The sequence below is a fragment of the Protomyctophum parallelum genome (genome assembly GCF_964188405.1).
Source record: "Protomyctophum parallelum genome assembly, chromosome: 6".
Classification (NCBI taxonomy): domain Eukaryota; kingdom Metazoa; phylum Chordata; class Actinopteri; order Myctophiformes; family Myctophidae; genus Protomyctophum; species Protomyctophum parallelum.
Window position 1 is genome coordinate 17,924,026 of NC_139701.1, and position 26,480 is coordinate 17,950,505.

At 42.3% G+C, this 26,480-nt stretch overlaps 1 protein-coding gene across 1 annotated transcript; it reads right to left on the minus strand.

The window, feature by feature from the left end:
- Positions 1 to 377: 377 nt before the first annotated feature.
- On the minus strand, positions 378 to 18,209 carry ggt5b (gamma-glutamyltransferase 5b). Its single transcript, XM_083767010.1, has 12 exons — positions 18,014 to 18,209; positions 10,268 to 10,395; positions 10,075 to 10,170; positions 7,069 to 7,264; positions 6,396 to 6,556; positions 5,570 to 5,716; positions 5,163 to 5,293; positions 4,541 to 4,725; positions 3,774 to 3,865; positions 3,568 to 3,677; positions 3,095 to 3,205; positions 378 to 1,024 (listed from the first exon to the last, which is right to left on the minus strand). The coding sequence occupies exons 1-12, from the start codon at positions 18,187 to 18,189 to the stop codon at positions 878 to 880; spliced, it is 1,680 nt and encodes a 559-aa protein (XP_083623136.1). The 5' UTR covers positions 18,190 to 18,209; the 3' UTR covers positions 378 to 877.
- Positions 18,210 to 26,480: the final 8,271 nt, after the last annotated feature.

Consider the following 26,480-nt stretch of genomic DNA (forward strand, 5'->3'; position numbering starts at 1 on the left):
TTTTGTAGGGTTTAGACACGCTTGACAACAACGGATTCTCTTTCAATGGGTCTTGGTATCTCGCACTCCTCTCGTCTATCTCTCCAAGTTCTTCAAAGTTCTCACGATTTCACACTTTACCTATCTTGTCCGTATGGTTTGGTTGAAGTCAGTGTCTGAAAGCATTTACACCCCACACCACCTTATGTAGCCTAACCAATTTCTGGTCTGACGTCACACACAACACAAACCATGCAGACTGCTGCATTTTTCTGAAAAACACATAAAATGAATCATGACTTGAGAAAATTGGAAGGCATGTTTAGTATGTTGTTTTTGATTTAGTGAAGCACTGAATCTCACACGCAATAAATACATGTCTGGATTTTACATTTTATTGTCTTCCAAATCTTCATACCAGAGATGTATTCTCAAATCAAATCTTTGTAGAATTATCTTAAAATAATTTTGACATAATGAAAACGGAAAAATGTGTTGTACATAAGAGTTATTCACCAAGGTAGCTACAAAATAAGACAATAAAAGCATTCACATTTCATTCACAAAGTAGTACTACAGTAACCAGTAAAAATATCTAGCTGCCCTGCCAGCAGCACTAAAAACAATCAGCCATGTTGGTCCAGCCATCCGTCCGTCCATCCGTCCGCCTGCCTGCCACGATCTTGTGACCACTGAAAAGTAACGTGACCACTGGAAAGTAACAGTTTTGGAGTGCAGGGTCCAGTACAAAGATGATGGCCTCTTCGGCCTACAGAACAATGATGGCCTCTTCGGTCTACAGCACAAAACCTTTCAGCCTTTGATGCTGTATGATAGAACATTGCATGTGTTCAGTGTTCATGAAGATGCTTTGAAGTCTTGTTGCATGAATTCAGTGTCAGTATCCAGCTGCTTGGCCCAACTTCCTGGAATCTGATATCGCTGTGATGCAGCCACCTTTCCGTGATACTGCATTGACCACATTGAAGGCGTAATTTAAATCCTTCACTTTGTGTCCAAGAGCTTTCAGCCCCTCTATCACCACCTAAGAAACACACATGCGCACAGGCACACACGCATGCGCGCGCACGCACACACACACACACACACACACACACACACACACACACACACACACACACACACACACACACACACACACACACACACACACACACACACACACACACACACACACACACAAGAAACTACTGTAAATGTTGTAGGATTGTACTTCAATAGTCTCTATCAGACTGATTCTAAAATCAAGCATATTGGTCAGTGTACTAACAAGTTCCTGGGATTACATAGGAATAATAAATTGGACTGGATGTACAACTCTAAGGCCCTTTTTGTAACTAGCTCCTCACCACTCGCCCTACACACTTCCACTCGGTTTGAGCATAGATATAAATAGAGACGCAATGCAATGCAAATGGATGGAAGGGGAATTCCGGTGCGTCTCTATTATTTATATACCTATGCTCAAACTGAGTGGAAGTGTGTAGGGCGAGTGGCGAGGAGCTAGTTTAAAAAAGGGGGCTATGATCTCTACAGGAAGGGACAGAGCACGCTGTTCTTCACTGGGAAGGTCTGGAGAGGAGAAAGATCAACTGGAGTGAGCTATGGCAAATGGAAGAAAGCAACATCAGCTTCATCATAAGAGCTATATATGATGTGCTGCCATCACCAAAAAACCTACATCAGTGGTATGGCGAGGATCCAACCTGCCCCCTCTGCCCAGCTCCAGCGACTCTCAGACACATCATGTCTGGTTGCAAGACCAGCCTCACACAAGGCCGCTACACCTGGAGGCACAATCAGGTCCTCAAGAGCCTGGCCGCAGCACTTGAGATCAAGAGGAGTGCAACAAACTCCTTACCCCCAAGAACAAGCAATCCCATCAAAACGACAATATTCATCCGGGAGGGACAAGAAAAGCCCAATCATCCTCCAACAAAGCCAGAAACTGGACACCTAGCCATGGCCCGGGACTGGAAGATGCTTGTCGATATTGGCCAGCAACTCATTTTTCCACCTGAGATTGCTTCCACCAACCTTAGGCCAGACATGGTACTCTGGTCCCCTTCACGCAAGTCTGTGTACATAATAGAGCTCACAGTCCCATGGGAGAACTCTGTTGAGGAGGCCTATGAGCGCAAGAAACTGCGATACACAGAGCTGGCAGCAGACACAATTCAGCGTGGCTGGAATGCAAAAGTCTGTCCAGTCGAAGTAGGATTTGTGGCTTCTTCCACCATCAGGCTACTGAAGGAACTTGGCATCCATGGACAGGCTCTGCAGCAGACAATCAGAACACTTTCTCAAGCAGCTGAAAGAGGCAGCCAGTGGATCTGGATTAAAAGGAAAGACTGGGCTATAAGAACATGACCCCCCCCTCCCACACACACACACACACATCTGAGAACTCCATTCAAACCCCTCAAACATGAGGGCATATGAGGTATGCGGTCAGCTGTATGGCTGGCTCAGGGAAGAGGACGCCCCTGCCTTGCATAGTCCCGTGGGAGGCAAATCTCAATGATTGGGCATGGGACACAAGCTAAGGCTTGATCACCCTTTAGCTGGCCACCTTTGATGAGGGTGTATAGTGTTGGAAGGCCGAAACACCCGCTGATTCAAAGGCACACTACTGAGGATGTGTCCCAAAATTGACATCATACCCTAGTTAAGAAATACACCTCCTAATGCCACTCTTAACATCAAGGCAAATCGCATGTGCATGAGCCCACACCATCTATTGGCACAATGGACAGTCTTAACATCACGTCCCGTGTTTTATGATTCTATGCTCAAACTGAGTGGAAGTGGCGAGGAGCTAGTTTCAAAAAGGGGGCTATGATCTCTACAGGAAGGGACAGAGAACGCTGTTCTTCCCAAGGAGGCTCAGGTCCTTCAATGTGAACAAGAGTGTACAGTCAGTGTTCTATTCTTTGCAGTGCTTTGTTGGAATACAAGATGACCAGAAGGTCCTAGCACCGAGTTGAACTGGATAATCTGGGTTTATCTTATCTTAATAAAACAACCAGAGTAGGCTACAATGTATTTGTAAGTCATTCACCAATGCTAGACAGTTATAATAAAAACAGATTACCTTATCAAAGCCATCCTCAAACATCACGTTGTTTTTGGCATCAACATATACAATTCTGCCAGCAATGGAATCTTTAAGATTCATCCCCAACCACAGGTGATTTATTATAGACTGGAGGAAAAAAAAGAGTTTCAGAAATACATCTCACAGATATTGATATTGTTATCATAATCATGAAATGCAAATGTTTAAAAAGACTGAATAGGAGGCAATCAAATAATCCAAAATAATTCTGTATTTGTAATTATTTTACACTGTGGTTCTGCAGGAGACTATAGCTATGTATAAGAGGTCTGTCTCTGTTTCCGGAACTAATCTTGTAAAGCGCTTGACTGAATAAGCACTACCTCCACTAATATTATTATTATCCTTTTTTACATACACTTTTAATATACTTTTTAAAATACTTAACTTTCATTCATTTTATAATGTAACATATTAGGACAACTAAATTAGGTACATAACTGACTTACCAAGGCCATTGCTGTAGTTATCATGCTTCCCCCGGACCCTCCAATTACAAGAGTTTCTCCAGTCCTCGAGTCAAATATCACTGGAGCCATTGAGGAAGGTGGCTGTTCTCCTAATGCAAAAGAAAAAACAACATTTGCCTACATCAAAAAACAAGGAGAAAAACACAAAACGATAAAAAGACCATTTTAAAATGTTATGGCATTACCTGCCCTCATGCCATCTGCTCTCCCACAGAAGTCAACCAGTTCATTGTTCAGAATTATGCCAGTTCTGGGAGAATAAATGGCGGAGCCAAAACTATAAAATAACATAATGTAATATTAGAAAGCATCAGAATTCATTATTTTGTAACTGAATACATTAAAGATGATATTGTCATGTGTATAATGTGTTGTAAAATCAATGAAAAAAGATGTTGATGAAATAATACATCCACAGAGCTTTTAAGTAATGTTCAGAATAAAGTATTGCTTTTGTTTAGCTCTAGGCTATAAGCTGACGGTCACACTATCTATGTGCATGTGGGTAATGTACTTTTTTAGACTAAATATATTGTTGCCATCCAATTACAATGTTTTCAAATGCAAGATTGCTACAGTTTGCTGTGAAGGAGCATCATCTAGTGGCTGAATGTTAACTATTGAGCAAGCAGCTACTACTGGCCATGTGTACTATTGTTTGCAGATGTTCACCCATGAGCTTTTAGCATACTGAAACTGCATACAGTCAGTTTCAGTATGCTAAACTTGCCCACCTCACCTCAGTTCTACGGTTTTAATGCATTCCATTTGTAACTTTACAAACAATGTTGACATTGACAATCAAACAATATCACTATGGGTTAGTAATAAATTGGTCGTTTCAAGCTGCAACCCAAATCCCTCCCAAATGGTTGTCTGCGGACTACATGGAAAGGGTCCTCAGTGCAAAAAAGGTTGTGGACCCCTGCTTTAGCTGATGCTTTCAACTCACATTTGATTAATAGTACTTGTGACAGACACAGCAGAACCATCCTCAGCCAGGACAGACACATGTGTGGTTCCCATGCGGTCAGAGGAAGGCTGTATATTGTAGTACGAGTCATTGTGTGTACGGTCTGTGGATATCATTGCCCTGATGTGGTCAATGAAGTCTGGATCAATCAAACGAGTTGCATTCTGTGAATACATAATGCCAGGATGAGCTAGTACTGTGGCATCTTATTGTTTCTAATAGAGATGTAGTCATGATGATCAGAGATAGCCTATGTCTTGGGACATTCATTCATACATTTCTTGGGCTTTCTTGGGTTTATCATTTTAGCAGACCTTGTACTGTACTTCCCTGTGCTTGTCCATGCAAACTGTTAATAAAGTATTCAATCAATCAATGAAAACGGCATTGCAGAACCAATGAAAAAACGATATATATTATTATTAGGAAACTATTGTTATTTAAAGCAGTGCAAGGGCCTGAGTTTGTTAAGTAGGCCTATACTGTTTTCCCCCCATGTTATAGCCCATATATTTAATTAAAATTTCCCCTGGCTACATGAGACTAATAAGAGAAGTAATGTGAAATAAGTTAGTGTAAGTAAATCATTTCTGTTCCGCACCTTTCCAGAATTGAAGATAGGATCATAAATACTCTTCCTTTGCCCGTTAGCAAATTTAGCTGTCTCAATGTAACGCTGGTATGTTTGGATCTTCTCATCACCAATTAAGGATTTTGGTGATAGGTGGAACCCTAAGTGAAAGGATTTCAGACAACTGTCAATACTGTCACTGAAATAAATGGAATAATACATTGTATGCTTCGTAAAACGGACGGCAAATATAGTAGAAGAGGCAGTTGGTGGGTTAGGACTTTTTGTGTTATCCTTTTTAGCCTAAATTATTTACTGTACCTCTGTGCCATTTACATTTTTGACTAATAATATCAAAATCAATCAGGTGTAACATTCTGCACTGTGATTGCCACAGTCACTGGACTACGCAGGGTCTATTGAACAGTTAAATAGACCTTCCATGAGCTTGATAATGAAGGCGAGCAAGGCTCCCCCAGCAGGAGGTGGAGGGATGTGCATTAAGCCATTTTCCAAGGGAATTGTCCATGCCTCCTCTATTCGAACCCGGAAAGAACTAAGATCCTCCAATGTCATACTCCCACCTAGCAGAAATCAGGAGGAATAATAAGATGGTAAGATGCAAACTGTTGACGTGTCATACAACTGATCGGCATAGGACATTTAAGAACATTTAACACACTGAACATTTAAATTTTTAAATAATTTCAGTTTTCCATGTGTCTATGAAGTGACAGTACTTCATTAGACACACTGGAGTCATTTTTATGTGCAATGATGTATTATTCCCTTTGTATTTAGGGTTTCTTCCTGGAGGCTGAACCCTTGACAGTCAAACGTGCCAATGAAAAAAACAGTAATATAGTGACATCACATTATCAGCCCCTCCCCCTTTATCATACAACTACAGCTGTGGGTGCGGCTTAAGTTCAGGTGGATCACCACCCATCACCACCCACCAGGCAAACCAGGCATGAACCAATGAACTGGTGGGGGTGCCCACATAAAAACGACATTTTAACAAATACTGTACACTTTTTTGAAAAGATTCTTCCTCCTTATATAACAGTAAGACCTGATGAATGATGATCATGTTTTAGGGTGGAAAAAAATCATGGCACTCCATCTTTAATGAGTATAAGTATTAAGTAAGATTCATTCAGATTCACAAGTATGATTCAGAATCATGAAACACCCCTAGTTGTCACATGCTACTTAAAGCATAAAGAACATCAGTAGTATAGCACCCTGCTGACATCTCACCTGCCTCTTTAATGTCTTGGATCAAGTCGAGTCCTATCTTCCCAGTGTAGAAGGCATCAGCCCCTTGCTCTGCTATGCTTTCCATGGTTTCTGCCAGCTTAGGGAACTTTAAAATATCCCGTTCATTCATAACCGTCTTGTTCTTGTTACAGAACAACTCACTGGAAAAGAACATCCACAGAGTCAGAGAGCAAAATACTTACTATAGAAAATAAACCATAAACAGATCCACATGCAACAGCAATACAATGCACATGACTATGTGCATGGATGCCTCTGCTCTGCTGTCGGTGTGTGAATGTAAAGTACTTTGACTATAGAAATGCAGACCATTTACTGTAGTGAAATGTGCTACTCTCAACAAGTGTCTCTTTAGAAAGGCAGTGATACCGGTTTATAATCTATTTTAAAATGTTTTCTAGACAGCTCATTTGACACACATTTCATTTGAATCTAAAAAGTTATTCAGGTATGTGGGAATAATTAATGTAAATCACTTCGAGACTTCAGGAAAAACCTACACTTTGTGTGCTGCATCTAGAGACCTGAATGACAAATTAATCACAGCTGGCTTTCTTTCTTTGTCAACATCTTTTTTAAAGGCTTTGGCAAACTTGCATTTTGCTATTACATTATGAAATGCAAGATCATCACACATGGAGAAATACTATACCACAGAGAGGAGTTCTTCACAACTGGTTCTATAAGCCGATGTTTCAGTACGCCGGCCAAAAAGGGTGGCAGAGAGAACCCCTCCCTGGCCAGCTTAATGGTGGGTTCAAACAACTGGGACCAGCGCAGCTTCCCGTAGCGTTTATGAACTTCCTCATAACCCCGGAGCTCTCCAGGAACACCAATCCACTGGCTGCCTATAGTGCATGCCATAATAAAGAACGGAGAAAACAGAAAGAAATCATACACTACAATTAGAACAAGAAAAATCTAAATTAAATTCTGTTTAGGTTCAGTACAATTCCCAAGTGGGCTTACTAGTTTTAGTATGATTTTTTTTATTGTTTAAGGATGTTTCATTTTTTTATTTTGTTTTTATTCAGTTCAGTAATAGTATGGTGCCCCGTCAGATTGAAACTGATGACCAACAATCTTTGATGGTCAGCCTTGATGGTGCGTTACGTCTTATTCAGAAACTTGCCATATACCAATAAGGGATGGGGATTTCCAAGCAAATAGAAACTACAGCCTCCCCCTGGCCAGCCGAGGCGCCTGATGGAGGGGAAAGGAACTGGTTGGAATAACGTGTTCCTTCCACACGCTACATCCAACCCGGGAAACTCCCCCTGTCAGGTGTAAAGGAGCAACTTGGACACTCAGGCATGAAGGAAGCATGAGTTCAAGTCCGTTGCTCTCCCTGACTAGGTTGGTGGAGGGTGTGTAGAGCCCAGGATCACATTAGATGATTGACACAGGGGTGAAAAATGGGTTACAAATCGTGGGATAAAAAATATATTAAAAAACAAATAGAAACTAGAAAAAGTGCCCTTCCGGGCACAGGTCTCCACCAGGTTATCCACAGATCCGTGCAGTTAGAGGTAAAAACACTTTTCGGCCAGTTATAGCGCCACCTTGAGGCTGAGTTGAAATTGTTCATGTGGCATTTCGTCCTCGGCCTAGTGGGAATGTGGGTGCACAATTTCACGGAAATCACGCGATGTGTTCATGATTTGCAGCATTTTGTTTGAAACTGAGCACTCCTGTGAACTTTGGAAGGCAATCTTAACCAATCAGGATGGAGTCTGATAAATCTGAAAGACCCGTTTCGTTGAATTGGTCTAGAGAGACTGTGTACCAATTTGCGTGATGTTTGGACAAACTCTGTAGGTGTACTGTGCAAAAACTTGTTTTGCACAAAGCGGCCTCCTGGTGGCGCTATAACAGGCCGTTCTGGAAAGTTTGGGGCAGAGGTTCATCGTTGGCTCTAGAGAGACTGTGTACCAATTTGCGTGATGTTTGGACAAAATCTGTAGCTGTACTGTGCAAAAACTTGTTTTGCACAAAGCGGCCTCCTGGTGGCGCTATAACATGCCGTTCTGGAAAGTTTGGGGCAGAGGTTCATCGTTGGCATCCAGGGAGTGTGTGTGCAAAATATGGCATCGACCGGGTTAACGGTGGCCGAGATTAGCTGTTCACGGACACACGGACGGACGGACGGACGGACGGACGGACACACAAACGGACGGACGGAGTGCAAAACATACTCTCCCCACATGCCTTCGGCCTGGTGGAGACAACTACAGCCTCTCTCTCTCAGGCTGAAATAGAAGCCCTTTTTCTTGCAATTAATTAACAAGTTAGACATGTGTTAAATGACAGAACCTACAGATGTCGTCACTGACTGATAGGAAGGTTTGTGAACTGTCCACAGCCCTCCTGAGACACAGTGGTTAGACATAAACGGTGCCACCTTATAGCGAGCATTAGTGAGAAGAACCAATCATATGAAGATAGATCCTGAACATGGGTGAATTTCTCCTTTAAGAAACTTACGTTTGTGGACTTAACCCCACCAAACTGCTCTCAGTCAAGGCACTTGATAATAAATCATGTTACTGTGACTGTCCCATTTTGATGCATCCACAGACCAGCTGTGCCCTTTGACAACCTTCAGGGATTTGAGCAAATGATGCCTCTGAGATTGACCAGCGGAGGACTCTCAGAGGTCTTGGTGAGTGCAGAGAGGTCAGGGCAACAGGCCTGTTGTCCTGACGGCCAGTGAACCATGGCTTTAGTTTCTGGAGACTGGAACTACGGTTGTGAAACGGTCTGTTCTTTTGACAGAGAACAGCGATTGAACCCTTGTAGGAATTCTATGAGCAATAATAAAACAGGGAAAGTTGCGCAAAGGGGGTTTGGTGTCCCCCCCCCCCCCCCCCCCCCCCCCCAAGTAAGACATATGGCCACCATGTGAATATTAAGGTCAAGGGCTTGTAGACTCAGCATGATGTCAGAGCTTGTCTTTTACTTAAAGTTAACACGCTGGGGAAACATTGATCTATTTAAATAGCTAATAAAGATTAGTCAACTCCAGCAAATGGTGGATCAATAACCATTAGTTATTGATCCATGGTTTAGATTTTAACTGGCTATTGTGTTCACTTGTATGTGTGATGTATTGTTTTGAATGGTTTGTCATACTGCTCTCTTGCCCCGATCACTCTTGGAAAAAAGATTTTAATCTCAAAGAGTACTTTTACCTTCTTAAAGGGATATTTCACTGTCAAATAAAAAGAAGTTCAAATATACTACAGTATTCACAATTGTTAGGGCCCAGCACCTAACACGTGTGCCTGCATTTATTCCACTTGCCCGTTACAATATAAATTACACTAGTATATGTTGTTCTTTTTATGAGGGGGTGGGACCTTTGCACTAATATGTAAGCACTTTTCTGTAAGTGTCTCAGTCATCAGCTTGGTGAAGCAGAAACCGAATTTCCTGCGGGATTAATAAAGCTCTACATTCTTAACTGCAGGGCAATATTTATTTCTAATGTGTGTATATCTTGCATTATTGAAGACAACACATATCTGTTAAACACTTCCCATTATATACTGGCAACCACAATTACAGTAAGCAATTGTGTTTTTAGATAGCATACAAAATGTACAAACTACAAATACATTTATTTTATGTTTGTTTATACAACAACCACTATTCCTACCTGTGGTAAGTATCATGCTGGTCGGGCAATCTTTAAGAAGATTAGCCTTGAATGACTGTGGGACAGTCTCTCTGGAGTTGAAGACTTTTACTGCACCTATAGCAATAGATATAGATATGACAGACGCACATAGCTGTGCATAGGAGACTCAAAGATATGGTGACACCCCACCCCCACCCCCACCCCCACGCACCTGTCTTATCCTTTACAGTGAAGATGGAGCCGCCCCCAAGCCCCATGCTCTGGGGATTCACTAAAGATGTGCACAGAAGAGCTGCAATGGCGCCATCTACTGCTGAGCCTCCCTGTAGCAGCATATCTCTGAAAAAGCAAAATAATTAGAAACATGTGTTAACTTAAATAAAAAAGTACGCCTGTCCCATCAGGTTTGAGAGGCTGCAGTGTGTGCAGCTTGGCTAACGTTAGTTATTGTTCCAATAAAGTGGATTCAGGCATAGCCAGGGAACTGGCTAAACAGGTTGTATTGTGTGTGTGTGTGTGTGTGTGTGTGTGTGTGTGTGTGTGTGTGTGTGTGTGTGTGTGTGTGTGTGTGTGTGTGTGTGTGTGTGTGTGTGTGTGTGTGTGTGTGTGTGTGTGTGTGTGTGTGTGTGTGTGTGTGTGTGTGTGTGTGTGTAATCCACGTAACTCGCGAACCGTTCGCCCCCCACTGACTTCAAATTTGAGACACCCGTTCGTCCACACCACCACAGGGAGTGCAGTGCCCGGCCTTGAGTGGGTCGGATACACCATCCAGAACCAGCACAAAAGCCTCTGCCCAGGCTCTGAACAGGGCCCAAATTAGCCAATTGATCACACCTGATCACCCCTAGATCTCCATATATGGAGCTGGGCCTGACATCACAATCATGTTCTCACATCTGCATAGACTCCATATTTGGGCATGCCTGACAAAGAACTCCATCATTTCCAACTTGCATTGTTCCAAGTAGGCCAGTGCCCAATGGGCACCGCTCTAGTAGTAAGATAATGAGTGATATAAAATAAAATACCAAGTGGGAAAAGCTGCATTTTGGCCTCAGCCTTGCTAGGAGCAGATTTAAAAAAGGCTTATCATATCACTTTTTAGATCTGCTCTGAGGAAGGCTGAGCCCGAAATGCTCCCAATAAATGAGAATGTGCATCTGAGCATGTCTGCATCATTTATTTTGGACTGCCACTTGTTCCACTTCGGTGGGATTTGATTTAAATTAGACCTATATTTATAGTTGAGCACCCACTACCTACACTAAAAAGGCATGAGTGACAAAGTCATAAGAAAAGGAATAGTGTTTAAAGGAGTAATAACTTAGGTAAAGAGTATCTTATTACACTTCCTGAGTAAAAGTAGCCTCAAGCAGAAAATGCAATAGTATAGAGCAGGGGTAGAAGACAAGTTTAAGACTTTTGGATTAATATAGTGGTTGCAAAGGTATTAAATTACTGCCTGAGTGCCACGTGGTGGGAGTTCTGCTCTGGTTTTGGTGATTATTTAGGCAGGCCTATAGTTCCGGTTCCGATTTGGTGGGGGTCTGGGCACTCATTAAAAATAAATGAATCCACAAACTAGCATCATTTGTATTGTTGACCTATTTCTACCATATAGAGCAATTTTCATTCAACTTCGACCCCCCTCTGTAACATGGAACTGGTATTTTCTTGTGCTGCTGCCGGTGTAGTGAAAAATAATTGTTTGTGTGCGTGCGTGTGGTACAATAGGCTACAACTGTATAAACCAAAATGTAATAAAGATTTATTTGGATTAGGAGCTGAAATAATGTTGCTTTAGGGTGCAGGTCAGAGGTTGTGGAATAGTAGCCTACATCCACACAGGCATGCACGGACACAATATCCTGGCAGGTCTCATACAGCATACCAGAAGCTCACTCACCATGCTACTTTCATTTTCTTTTATTTTTTTTATTTTTTTTTGACAGGGACAGCACTCATTAATCAACATGTCAGTTTTCACATTAATGTAAATGGGCCAGAGTTAGCCAAAGCTAAATTCCATCTGTAGTCCCTGGGCAGGCTCTTAAAAAGTAAGTGATAAAATAAAGACAGAGTGTAGGGCGCCTGCACACAACACCATGCGTTGATGCCATGTGTGCATATGCGCAGGCACCCATCACCACGTCCATACAACACAGTACAACAGATAAAAGAAAGACAAAGTGTGGGGCGCCCGCCGCCTGCACACAACACCATGCGTTGATGCCATGTGTGCATATGTGCAGGCACCCATCACCACGTCCATACAACACAGTACAACAGATAAAAGAAAGACAAAGAGTGGGGCGCCTGCACACAACACCATGCGTTGATGCCATGTGTGCATATGTGCAGGCACCCACCACTACGTCCATACAAAAACACAGTACAACAGATAAAAGAAAGACAAAGTGTGGGGCGCCTGCACTCAACACCATGCGTTGATGACATGTGTGCATATGTGCAGGCACCCAACACCACGTCCATACAAAAACACAGTAGGCCTACAATACAGATAAAAGAAAGACAAAGTGTGGGGCGCCTGCACACAACACCATTTCCCCCCTTTATATCGAAGTAGTCTGAATGCTGAATGGACTTTCATGGAAACGTACAGTAAATGAGGTGATAGCTCTAATTGAATGGAAACCATGGAGAGAAAAGAGAGGTTTTGAAATAAGAATTCCAAGAACCTTTACCATGCCAATGTACACTCTTACCATGCCCCCTTAACTTATGACCAGCCTTCACTGGTCATAATAATAATGATAATAATAATTATTATTATTATTAATCAGTATGTAGTAAATGTCATAACATTTTTATCTATAGAATCTTTAATAATGCATTCTGTTACTAAATGAAAATGTTGACTACTGTATATATGACTATATTATGCTGCTATTCTGTAGTTTTTGTTGTTCCACCATTTATTCTCCCATAACTGCCACCATTCTCAACAATGAACTGGTTGACTTCTGTGGAAGAGCAAATAGCATGAGGGAGGGCAAGTAATGTCACAGCCTTTGATTTAAAATGGTCTTTTTCAAGTAATGTCTCTTTTTCTCTTTTGGTGCACCTTCCTATGTGATACTGATTTGAGGACTGGAGAAACGTGTAATTGGAGGGCCGGGGGAAGCCTGAATAGCAATTTGGCTTTGGTATATTATCCAGTACATGTTATTTACAGTTCTGTGGAACCATGAAGGGTCAAGGATTTGTAGAACTTCAGGTGGAATTAGTGGAATAGTTTCTAGAACCACTTCTGAAAGGAGCAAAATTAAGCCTTCAGTCTTGTGTTAATGATGAGAAGAACATGGAAATAATTCATGAAAATCTAGATCACTGGTTCCAGTGGGTACCCAGCAAATGAGTTGATACATCATCACAATCATTTAATCTCTTTATCCATTTATATGTTGGCTATTCTAGAATAGCAGATGTACAAGCTCACAGCGAGTCACTTCGTGCTCAGCTGCGCTGCAAGCTTGTACATCTGCTATTTTTGAAAGTTGAGTTTTTTAATATATATTTTATTTATTTTGTCCTGGTGCGATGTGTGGTCTTTGGCACTTTCAGATAGGGTCCATGGCCAAATACATATCAGTTTGACATGAAAACAATTGAGAACCACTGCTCTAGATTACTAACCTGACCCTGCCAGATCCAAAAAGCTTGCGCCCCCATCTGGCAGTGTCAGGTTACTAGATTACATGACACAGAGAGAAACTGGCTTCCAAGTTCATTGCCAAGTGAGGCAGAACAGACGCTCAATTCAAAACATATGCTGTGCTCAGGAAGGAAAAAAAAGACTCTGTGGAGTTGGTGCCGCTGGACAAACCCATAATGTAGCTCCAGTACGTGAAATTCATGGAGGATATTTGGGCTTTATGAGAGCAAAAGAATGAACACAAATGCTGTGACTGCAGACTGCACTGGAAAATCCGTTACTCCGAGTGTACAAATGTAACCAAATGGATCCATAAGTGTTAAATAAGGATAAGGCTTTTATGTGAAGGTGCATTCTATATTATATACTGTAGAATAGATGCACCTCAGTCACCTCACACAGAGGCAAAAACATAATCTCTGCCCGGCAGAGTTAATGATATAACAATTATACGATAATCAGTATACTGCATGAGACGAAAGTGCTAGAGACTGCAATTTAGAGTACAACTTTACTGTACGTGGGTTTGACAATGAGATGTACAGTATTTGGAATAATCCCACTACTGTGGCAGGAGATGGACAGTGACATCCATTTCCTCTCATTGTTCATCAGAAGCAAACAGGATGTCCAGGGTCAGATTGATGACATGTGATTACATTAGATTAACTCTGCTTCAGTCAAGCATACAACAAAGTCTAAAGTATTTTTACTACAGGAAACAAGAAAATAGAATACTGCTGAAAATCTAGGCAGAGGGCTGAGAAGGTCGGGTTTAACATTTTTAAATAGAACTAACAGATACAGGATAGTTGGGCAGTCAGGAGGGCACCAGGGACCCGGACATCTGGGCACCTCGGTGTAAAATTGGAGTGACATGACCCCCCCCCCCACCCCCCATAGCTAAAACATGATCATCAGGCACTATAATTATACTAGGAGGACGTTTTTTTAGTGTTAAAATAAATAGTTTTTATGTGGTCACACCCACCAGTTCATTAAGTAGGCTATATCTGGTTTTCACCCCAGCACCACCCACCTGCCCACAGCTGTTGTATGATAATAGGTAGCTTTTATATTTATTGTATTTCGCCATATGGCTTACTTGTGTTGTTATGTCCTTTTAAACTTGTCTTTCTTGTGGTCCTGGACCTGTGTAACCTAACCACCACCTCTTGGCTAATCATTATTATTACCACCTCTTGAATAGTTTTTACTTAATAGGCCTATCAATTAGAAATTAGACTGCTGAACGAGAGTCTGATGCACAGACTGCACTGATTAATGTTTTAATATGGATTCCTTTTTTGAGGGGCGCTAGCCTTTATATACACAGGTTTAATGTTTGTCTTTAGTTCAAAGTTTGTTTAGTAAACGCATTGACAATGAAGGGAAAATTTACATCATAATGTGTCGTTTACGTCAGCGGTTCCCAACGTGGGGTCCGCGGAAAAAAGAAAGTTTTTTTTTTTATTTTTTTTTTTGAGGGGGCTTGTGAATCATGGTGTGTGTGTGTGATATGAAATGTCCAGTACCTCCCCAGTGCCTCCCCAAGTGCCACCCCAGTGTCTTCCCTGCAGTGTCTGCCCAGTGCCTCCCCAGTGTCTGCCCAGTGGCTCCCCAATGTCTCCCCAGTGGCTGCAGTTTCTCCCCAGTGCCTCCCCAGTGCCTTCCCAGTGCCTCCTGCAGTGTCCCCTCAGTGCTTCCCCAGTGCCTCCCCAGTGCCTCCCCAGTGTCCCCCTGAGTGCCTCCCCAGTGTCCCCCCAGTGCCTCCCCAGTGTCCCCCTGAGTGCCTCCCCAGTGCCTCCCCAGTGCCTCCCCAGTGTCCCCCTGAGTGCCTCCCCAGTGTCCCCCCAGTGCCTCCCCAGTGTCCCCCTGAGTGCCTCCCCAGTGCCTCCCCAGTGCCTCCCCAGTGTCCCCCTGAGTGCCTCCCCAGTGTCCCCCCAGTGCCTCCCCAGTGTCCCCCTGAGTGCCTCCCCAGTGTCTCCCCAGTGTCTCCCCAGTGCCTCCCCAGTGCCTCCCCAGTGCCTCCCCAGTGTCTCCCCAGTGCCTCCCCAGTGTCTCCCCAGTGTCCCCTCAGTGCCTCCCCAGTGTCCCCCTGAGTGCCTCCCCATGCTCCCCAGTGTCCCCCTGAGTGCCTCCCCATGCTCCCCAGTGTCTCCCCAGTGTCTCCCCAGTGCCTCCCCAGTGTCTCCCCAGTGCCTTCCCAGTGCCTCCCCAGTGTCCCCCTGAGTGCCTCCCCAGTGACCAGCCGAGTGCCTCCCCAGTGCCTACCCAGTGTCCCCCTGAGTGCCTCCCCATGCTCCCCAGTGTCTCCCCAGTGCCTCCCCAGTGCCTTCCCAGTGCCTCCCCAGTGTCCCCTCAGTGCCTTCCCAGTGCCTCCCCAGTGTCCCCTCAGTGCCTTCCCAGTGCCCCCCCAGTGTCCACTCAGTGCCTCCCCAGTGTCCCCCTGAGTGCCTCCCCAGTGTCCCCCCCGAGTGCCTCCCCAGTGCCTCCCTGAGTGCCTCCCGAGTGTCTCCCCAGTGTCTCCCCAGTGCCTCCCCAGTGCCTGCCCAGTGTCCCCCCAGTGTCTCCAATAGCAATACAAGAGCAATAATACAAATCAATCTTAATTTATTAATCTTATTCATTAATTATTGAATCAAATTAATTAATTAATCAAAATGTTCGACGCAAGAAGGCCCCCCTTTTCATAATGAATTGCGACCTATGGTCCCACAATTGTCATTATGCACTTTATGCTCCTCTTTTCTCTCTATCCTTTTTAACTGCAATCATGAGCCTGCACAACCAAGTTTTTCACCCAAATTAATATTTATTCAAAAGGCAGACGGAGGTCCCTGGATGCCAGAAAGTTATATGTGGGGGTTGTTCTCCATAAACAAATACCAGGCACTGAAAATATTCTAATGCGCTAGCCTGTGACCAAGTGTAGACTGCAGACGTAAACATGTTCTGTACTAGGGTTCCACAGCCAGCCAAAATCCTCCTCTCGGCGTATGGCTTGCAGCCATTTTTGTCCTTTTAATAGGTTCTGTTATTTTCTATGGCAAACGTATAAACTTTAAATCTGGATTTTTAGCCTTATTCTTTGTGAAAAATGTAACATAGCAGCCCTTCGGGAGCCTGATTGTCAGACTCTCCCCCTGGGCACACCTTAGTGGACAGCCGCGGACAGAAGAAGCTATCTTTTACGTCATTTCCGAGTTTTTAGACAGCTGGTGGATGGAAAAGAAGCTCCACCTCCGCGGCTGACTGCCACGACGGACAGATTCCCGGAAACGCTCTCCTCCGAGGAGTGATTTGGGTGATTTGGAAAACCCCCCGGTCCACCCCGGTAACAAGATGTGCACATGCACGCACTACAGTGGGGGGACACATGACAGGCCAACAGCACACACACCAAGGCCTGCCCCCGCAATCATGATTGGTGGAAGGCCCATCTCTATTCTGATTGGATGAAGACTGGGCCACCTAGCCAAAAATGAAACCTAAGGTTTTTTGACCCCCAGCCAGGGGTTAACTGGGGACAGGGAGGAACTCCTTATAACTCTATAGTTTTATCACAACAAAACAAAAAAATAAGTGATATTTGAATTAAGTGAAATCACTGAATATACCATCTTTAAAAAGTAAATAAATTGCAAAATGGTCTTAACTTAAGTAATGTATAGAGAATGCACGGTACATACATAGGCTACAGCATGATCATTATCAGACTTATTTTTATCATTCAAATTCTTTTTTTAAGGACTGGTAGCAATTTGTAGCATTTGTAGAAATATTAGACCACATTGTCGAAAAGCATGTTCTAATCATGGCAGGCTATAGGCCTACCTACTTTACTTAAACATTTAATTTTTTTACATTTTAAAATAGCCAATTTAACACACCAATTGTCACCAAAGGTGCCCACTCTAACTTGATGCCCACGCCCAGCCCACCTATCCTGTCCGAACTATGACAACTGGAGACGTAGCTTATAGCTTTCAGTTGAACACATACAATTACAAATTATTTTTGCCTACCATAATAACGTAATTGACCGTCACCTTCGCCATGAAGGAAAAAAAACCATTCACGCAATATGAACTCAACTCGCCATGAAATAAATTAAGACTATAAATTGCTACAGTTAACCAAAGTCGGTAGACCTATGGAAAAAAAACTAAAAAACAACATTGGATATCGTTTTACACTTAGCCTACTTAATTTGTTTATTTAATTATTTTAGCTATAGGCTACAGCCTGTTTAATCAAAATCAATGAATAAATAATTACCTGCCAATCTCAGAACAACGCGGTGAGTCTGCAGCTACAGCAGCGCGTTTGAAGGTGCCGTGGGAACATCGTTTGTCGACCAGCAAGGCAATGCACACACACATGATGAGAGCGACTGCACAAAGTAAGACAACACAGAAAAGGCATCTCTGCCAGGGCTTATACTTTATAGCCATTAATTGGCGTTCTGTGGGAGCGGCAGTATCTTTTCCTGCAGCTAGTAGACTATCTATTCTATCTGTCGGTGAGTCTGAGTGTATAGGAACGAACTGTGCTTGTGGCGCGCGTGTGCGGGCAAATAAACTGAGTGAGCTCTGAGGTTGTTGCAACCCTAGCCCAAACATTTAGATTCTCGTAGAGGTTTTTTTTCGATTGTGACGAATCTCTCTACGAGAGTCTAAAAGTTAACCCCGCCCCTAACGTCGAAAAGGAACGTTTGTGCCTCAAAATCACTCTTACCTTGTACAAATGCAAAATCTAAGCTGCTTTAAATGTTGCCCCACTTGTTTGTGATCTGTTCGCACCCATATTAAACACCGCACATGCTTATTTTTCAATAAAAAGGGTATTTTAATCCACTCTGTTTCGGAATCCTCCATTGTAAATGCGCAACAGAACATTCCCCGCGCCCCTAGCGGCCAGGGTTCTCTTGCGCATCTACAATGGAGAGAAAACCAAGATGACTGCCAGATTCCGAGACAGAGTGGATTAAAATACCTTTTTTATTGAAAAATAAGCATGTGCGGTGTTTAATATGGGTGCGCACAGATCACAAACAAGTGGGGCAACATTTAAAGCAGCTTAGATTTTGCATTTGTACAAGGTAAGAGTTATTTTGAGGCACAAACGTTCATTTCGACGTTAGGGGCGGGGTTTCTTTTAGACTCTCGTAGAGAGATTCGTCAGAATCGAAAAAAACCTACAAGAATCTAAATGTTTGGGCTATTGCAACCCCTCCCCTCCATTTGGGACCCACTGGCCCCCACCAGCCACCACTTACTCCATATACAGATACGGACGAAGTGAAAGTGAATGTGCGTCTTGTGCGATTTATTTGTGTGTGGGGAAAAAGGCCAAGGGATATACGCTGGAAAATCGGTCACACTTGAAACCCACCATCATGGCATGATATGACAAGCCCAAGCCCGCACCATGGGAGACTGGGCCTTCTGCCACTTCAGCTACTTTATCAGTGGCCTTTTTAATACATCTGCCAAGATTGACTTATTGATGCATTTGTGTGTTTTTTTTTTCTAGAGGGTAGGCCTATGGCATGCATAAAGTGAATGGCAGATCGAGTGGCAAAGTGAGTGACAAAGTGAATTTAATGTTGTTTAAAGTAATTTAATGCAATCAAATAGGACTCAACTGTCAAGGCCAGAAAGTAGTTTTTTTGTCACTCAGTATAGGCATACCAGCATAACTTCCGGGTATGATGATGATGTCACATAGGCCTACCCTCTATAGGGGGTCTCTTAATTACTCTTAATTACCATGATCTGAATTAAGTATACATTTAATTGTTTTTTTGTTTTATTCTTATTCTAAATAAGAATGTTCTCCTGAACATGTCGGTGTAGCAGCAGACATCTAAGCTGATTAGGTAACACCTGTGCAATGACACATCACTACGGATAAACGTTTGATGATGTCACGACCGTGAGCAACAGATTTTACAATGCGACAATGCGACAAATTATGCTGTGGTGTTTGCATCTTTTGCATCTGCCTGCAGCATTAGGGAATTTCTTTTTATTCAGCTTGACAGCATACCCAACACGGCATGCCAGGCCAGCATGATATAATGCCAAATACTCCCGATTTTTGCGGGAATCTCCATATTGCGTGCACACAAAGTGTACATGCGCATGCACATGCACACACGCGCACACACATACACACAGACTTGATACTGAATAAAATTTGACTTGGCATCAACATCAACCCCATACTGTAACTGAAGCCAAGCTGCCTGCCAACACAGAACGGTTACAGGGAGCAGAGTCAGCCAGATTGTAGCTGTGTACAGGATGCTGGAGGGTATAAAGCCAAGAATCTGACAGCTGACATGTTTATCCACATAAATAAATCATGTGACTATAGTGTGATTATAAGACAGACAAATGGTTTTTTCTAGTCAAAGTCAAAGTCGTACAATTAGTCACACATTACCGCAGTGAAATGTCTTCTCCGCACTTGGTGCGATGAGCTGCAGCGTGCACCGCGCTCGGGAATCATTGGCTGATTTGACCCCTAATCCAACCCATTGATGCTGAGTGCAAAGCAGAGAGGCATTGGGTCCCATTTGGTCTTTGGTCTCCCAGTTTCAGGGCGGACACTCTAACCACAAGGCCACTGGCCATTGTTCTACCATCCTCCATTGCTAGGGAGTGCCAGTAAAGCTGTTAGAAGCTGATACAAATGTAGCGTTTACCATTTTAAATGCACCAAGGGAAAGAAAAATATAAGGAACCAAGAGAGGATATCTTATATTTCCACATAGCATATCCATCCATAATTGAGGCTTACAAATAAGGTGCAGGCTGGTATTTAGACGTTAGTGCAAGAAGAGTATGAGTGCGTTCTGCGTATACATGAGATTGAGGTGCAGAGTATCGGCAAGTGTTAAATTCAACCACACAGTCCACAAAAGATTTCTTTACTGATATAATCCACCAGATTGTATGGTCAGGATCAACACCGAATCCTTCACTGGTAAAATAAATTTAGTCAGGAGGAGTCAAGAAGTCCTCTGTGACTGTCAGTTTATTGTACTGGGGATTTCTGCAAAGAACATTGAGAATAGGGGTTTATTACCAAGACAGCACCTATCATAAGGTCCAGTGTGTGTTCTTGGGTGCGTTCGGAAATGCCCACCGGGAGCGCACTCTTAGTTTGCATTGCACAGTGCGCTCATTGCGCTATTTCCGAACGCGCCCCTGTCTCAACATCGTGTGACCTTTAGCTGCTTGACCCAGTGTAAAACACTCATCTACTTAAGCATATAGATATCCATGATATTGATACGATAACCATCAACTAATAACACTGTCCAATACTTTGTGTGTGTACTGTGTGTGTATTAAATTATGTGTGAATTAAATTTCAGAATGTGTCATGTGATACCGCCTCGTGTCATCATGTACTGCGATCGGCTGGGTACGTATGTATGTCCACCGGCCAAGACGTAACTAAAGTACGTTTCAAGGTTGTATAATTATAAAAGTATAAAGGATCAAGTCAAACCAAGACTAGTCAGATCTGGAACGAACGAGGTCATTGTCCTCTCTGTAGCTGATGATGTTATTCACCTGTTCCCTGTGTTAACACGTTGCAGGTTCTCTCATTTTACGTTAATTTTAGTTGAACTTGCTGTATTTATCTGCTGTACAACATTGCCTTGAGATAGTCTTGCTTCACTACCCAGCAAGCCAAATGACGTTATGACGTTATGATGACGTCCCCCAGTGACTCCGGTGACGTTCAGGACTAGGCCAGATCACAGCCCATATGTTCTTTACGTCATTTCCAGGACATCTTCACCAATTTAAATAATAAAGCTTATTCTGCGCCAGATCTGACTAGTTATGATATGAGTTGATCTGGCCTCGATCGGACTCTGTCTCATCCAGGGACATCTGTCTTAGTGAGCAGAATTTATGTTGGTTGAAATCAGGTGATATTCTGGGCCAGATCTGACTAGTTTTGGTTTGACTTGATCTGGCCCCAATAGAGACGTCACTAATTCGTCCAGGTCCTGACCGTGCTCGCTGGGTATGGTAACATGAAACATGAGACCCCATCTTGTTGAAACATGCTGTTCATGCTGTTGAAATGTTCTCCAGTTCTTGACTCAACAACAAATAAACTCCTCCCATGACTATATAAAGTTCAAGTTGTGTGTCTGTTGGTGGCAGGCAGGCGGACAGATTATGCCCTGATGACAGAATTTGCACATTCAAGTTCAACAATCAAATATCTTTAAGATGGTTAAACTGTACTGTAGATAAGTGAACAATAGCACACTTGTTTGTAATATAATGCTGGTGGAGTGTAGATAACATTTTCCTTAAAGTTGACCGATATGGTGTGTTATTGTGACTGCAAGTCGCATTTACTATGAAATCGTGCATCAGTTAGTTAGTTAGTTAGTTAGTTAGTTACAATTAAAAGGAACATCAGGCCTGGGCCATGGCTCAGTGGTCCAGGCACCTTGGCTGGTAATCCAGTCTGGCAGTGTTCAACTCCCGATCCCGACGGCCTTTACTGCATGTCTTCCCCCCATCTCTCTCCCCATTTCCTGTCAGCCTACTGTCTGTCCCTCCATAAAGAAATATACATATATATATAAAATAAAGGCGAAAGCCTCAAAAGTGTAAACTTTAGGTGCCAGATTTTGGAGTTGGTTCATTGACAATGAATCAAAAACCACACACACCACAACAGGGAGTTTATCCAACAATCCGTGTATAAAGAGAAGCAAACATAACCAAAGTGTAAAAAAGAGCCCTTTTACAGCCTCACACATCCAGAAGAAACACAAGACATCGACAATCTCGATCAGAAGAAGACCAGTAGTACAGAGAAAGAACATGAAACCATGATCAAAAGATACGAAGAAGGCCCTGAGAAAGAAAGTAAGTAAGTAGATAGGTCGGAGAGGCTTATTGACCTTTAATTGGTGCGTCCTGCCGACACAATCAAAGGTTATGGAGAATATATATATATATATATATATATAGCCCAAAATACACTTATTATGGAATACTGTAATCATAAATGTTAATTTTATTGACTGTCCTGCTACGTCAAACTGACTACGGTCAAAGGACAGCAGTGAAGCAAGACTTTTATTGAAGTCAATGGATTGAAGTTGGCAAGGACCATCATATTTTACATTAATATTATACTGCATATATAAAACACGGTCAAGATCAAGGTAAACTTTATTGTCCAACAAATTTAACTGCAGTAACAATCGTATGACTTTGACTTTGACAAGGGAAATTTGTCTTGGGCTTTCACTCCAGCTGCAGCCACACATAAAACATCAGTGACAAACAAAAATACATAACAGAGGGGACACAACATTATACAATTGCACACATAGTGTGGATAATCTAACCTCTCACTGTCACTGCTGTTTTAGAGCCTTGTTCAACATTTTAGTTGATGCTGGTACAAACTATTTCCTAAACCTGATGTACTTCCACTTTGGTTCTTTGTACCTTCTCCCAGAGGGCAGAACTCTCCATTTAAAATATGATTAACATCACCAACAAGTTTTTTAGCCTGTTTTAGTGTAGCCTGCTCATAAATAGACTGCAGAGGGAGTTGTCTTACCGTATGAACTTCCCTGCTGTCTGCACCAATCTGAACAATTTGGACCTCAGTTGCACTGAGAGATTACCGAACCAAACTGTGATGCCAAATCTGACCAGGCTTTCCAAAAAGATGATCTTCCTTGCCAACTTCATTCCATTGACTGCAATAAAAGTCCTTTGACCGCAAAACGGTCATTTCTGATTGGGTTTCTGACAGCATTTTTTAGAGAACGTTTAAAAACCATTACAATAAAGGGACAGCAACTCAGGGCTCAGGGACAACACTCTCAAACATACGTACATAGTATACGTATGTTCCTCAGAGAACAGAAAACAATTCACCATTTACATAGATTTTGTCAGTAGGCAAACTGGTCACAAACCTACTTCTCCAAACGAAAGTCTGAATAGAATGCAGTCCATGGTCCAAATATATACAGGTAATAATAAACACTCCAAATAATAATTATTTAAATAAATAATAATTCATAAGTGTCATGTTATATTTTTTTGTGATTTTGTTTTTAGTTGAACCAATGGACTTCCATAGAGTAGCACCATCTTTGTTAACAGTAAACTAGGCCTACTGTATCCTGTAGAGGGCAGTGACATATTATGTAATGTTCTTGGAATTCATAAGAATCAATCAGAGATATGCTTCCGAAGTAACCATTTAAAGACTCTACACTCTACTGTAACGCTGTCTTAACATCCAGTTCACTGTTTTGAAATCTGATGTGAAGCAGACTTTGGGTTGATGTGAAGCAGACTTAGATTTACACCTGTATGCATGAGCAATAAGGAACAAGGAATTCCATATTCAGTCAGCTGTCAAGTTGTAGGCTACATAGACTACTGCTCTAAGGCAAAAGTAAAGGTAAGATGAACTGTTACCTTTGTTAACTGTTATTTGTAACTATTATTACAAATGTATCAAACATCATTTTATAACACATTTACAGCCACCATTCTGGACAAATATGGCTAGTAGCCTATAATATCTTCAGGCAAACAATCTTTAACTTGGTTTTAGACACTGACAAATCACCAACATGTATACCCTAAAGATATATAGGCTATACCACACTGTAAGTCCTACAGTATGATATATATTTTTAGACCTGGATACATTTTCATTTACATAATTTCTGTACTTTGAAATGTAGAAAATGTACTAGAAACTGGACATTAGTTTACACACTTTGAGTATGTAAAACCAATGCTTTCCACTTTTCCCATGAGCTTCTGAACTTCACACCCAGCTGGAAATGATGGTTGCTTGCATTTAAGGTCACATAACATAATGTTCTACATACAAGGGTCAATTTACCCACTGAGTCATCTTACCCCTCTCCCTTAAATAGTTTCTCAGAAATATGGATTTATTACAGACAGAATTTCACTTTGTAAACTCACTTTCGTATTTTGTAACATGTTTAAAAAACTAAAACATCTGTAGGCCTGCCCTACACTCTTTTCAGTTGCTCAGTAAAGAAACTGTTGTATTGGTATCACATAGTTCCTCTGTATTGAGTAAGTGAACACAGGTGTGAAGCTATTGGATTACCTGAAACATGTTTTATTCTATGTAGGCTACTTATTTATATTTTGTATAATATATTAATCTTTTGTTTTGTTTCCAGATGTATATCTTCTCAGGGGTCCTTGGCATTTCAATCACACTTCACATCTTTACAAATGTGTTAGGTTACAATACCGGTAATTTCCCATCGGCTTGTGAAAAGATGTTGCCTCAACATGAATCTCCCAGCGGTAGCTTATATGCTCTCAGCAGCAAACCACCATATGAGATCACATACACAAAGAGAACCAACTTGAAAGAGCCGATTACAGGTACAGTATGCTATAAACGTATTCTCAGTCCAAACTTATCAAATATGTCCACTTTCCAGAATGATATACAGTATATTTGCCATGAGACAGTGGGTGGGGCATGTCATTGTATTTTCATTTCAAGTAGCCTAAATTTAATGTCAGATAACAATAGCTATATGTGCTGGCAACGCTGGTGTCCAAAAATGACGCTGCCGTATTTCTGTACAATTGACTGGTTGGGAGTGAGAATGTGTTGTACAGATGTGTGTTCCGCTCTGTGAGTCTGTACATGTGCCCCTTCCATTTGTCAATACTATAGTCGATCTACAACTTATTACGTGTGGTATTGCCAAACGTTGTGAGCTTGTAGATCGGCACACAACACCATCGTATCTGTCTATCTCCTTTTCCAGTGACTCTTAAAAGCAACTCAACCAATCATTTCAAGGGGTTTATGTTGGAGGCTCGGGACCAAGCGAAACCAAATGTTTCTGTGGGGACATTCACTTTGTTGGATAAACTGACTCGTCTCCTGACGTGCAATGGATTGCCAGTAAGCGCGCACACGCATACATGCGCGCACACGCGCACACACACACACACACACACACACACACACACACACACACACACACACACACACACACACACTGCCATTCTCAAATGCTATATTTCTATTCTAATTGTATTCAGTACCTAGGTTTAAATGCCCATATATGTAGCATGTGAAAACCCTCAGTACTCTACACTGGTGAGGTCACCAGAGTTGAGACCACTGGCTTTAAGCCCAGCCATGAGCCATTCTTCTTGACACAAACATACAGAAGCTTTAAACATACTGTATGTATGTGTCTCCCTAGGCTTCTGCTGTTAGTAATAACAACAACCGAGTGAAGACATCCATTCATGTTAACTGGACTGGAATGGAGCCAAACATCTTTTTTAGGTTAGTCTTTTAATAATTATGTAAGCTTATATATAGTACTATTATTGAAGGAGCGTCCGTCTTATACAGAGCTACTGAGGGGGTTGATCCCGTGGTTGGACCTGGCTGACGCGCTGATGATAGAATTGTACTGTTCGCTGTGTGTCAGTGCTCCAATGATAAAACACAGGCAGCTCTTCATGCTTTTAAAGACGTATTGATTCACCTGTTCAACATACAGTACAGCATCTGCGTGATTTCATAAATAACCCATAGTTAGAAACAGAAACAGATAAATATTTCAGACACAAACATTTCGCTCCACATTGTTTGAACGACGATGACGTACCTGCGGTCAAAAACCATTGCCCTTCCGGGTCAA

What these genes read in the sequence shown, in the direction of transcription:
- ggt5b (XM_083767010.1), bottom strand. Translation starts at nt 18,189, where the DNA reads ATGGCTATAAAGTATAAGCCCTGGCAGAGATGCCTTTTCTGTGTTGTC. An exon ending in CGTTGTTCTGAGATTGGCAG is followed by an intron (nt 10,396 to 18,013) that starts GTAATTATTTAT and finishes TTGCTTTTTCAG; the next exon opens with AGATATGCTGCTACAGGGAG. An exon ending in CAGCATGATACTTACCACAG is followed by an intron (nt 7,265 to 10,074) that starts GTAGGAATAGTG and finishes CATGCACTATAG; the next exon opens with GCAGCCAGTGGATTGGTGTT.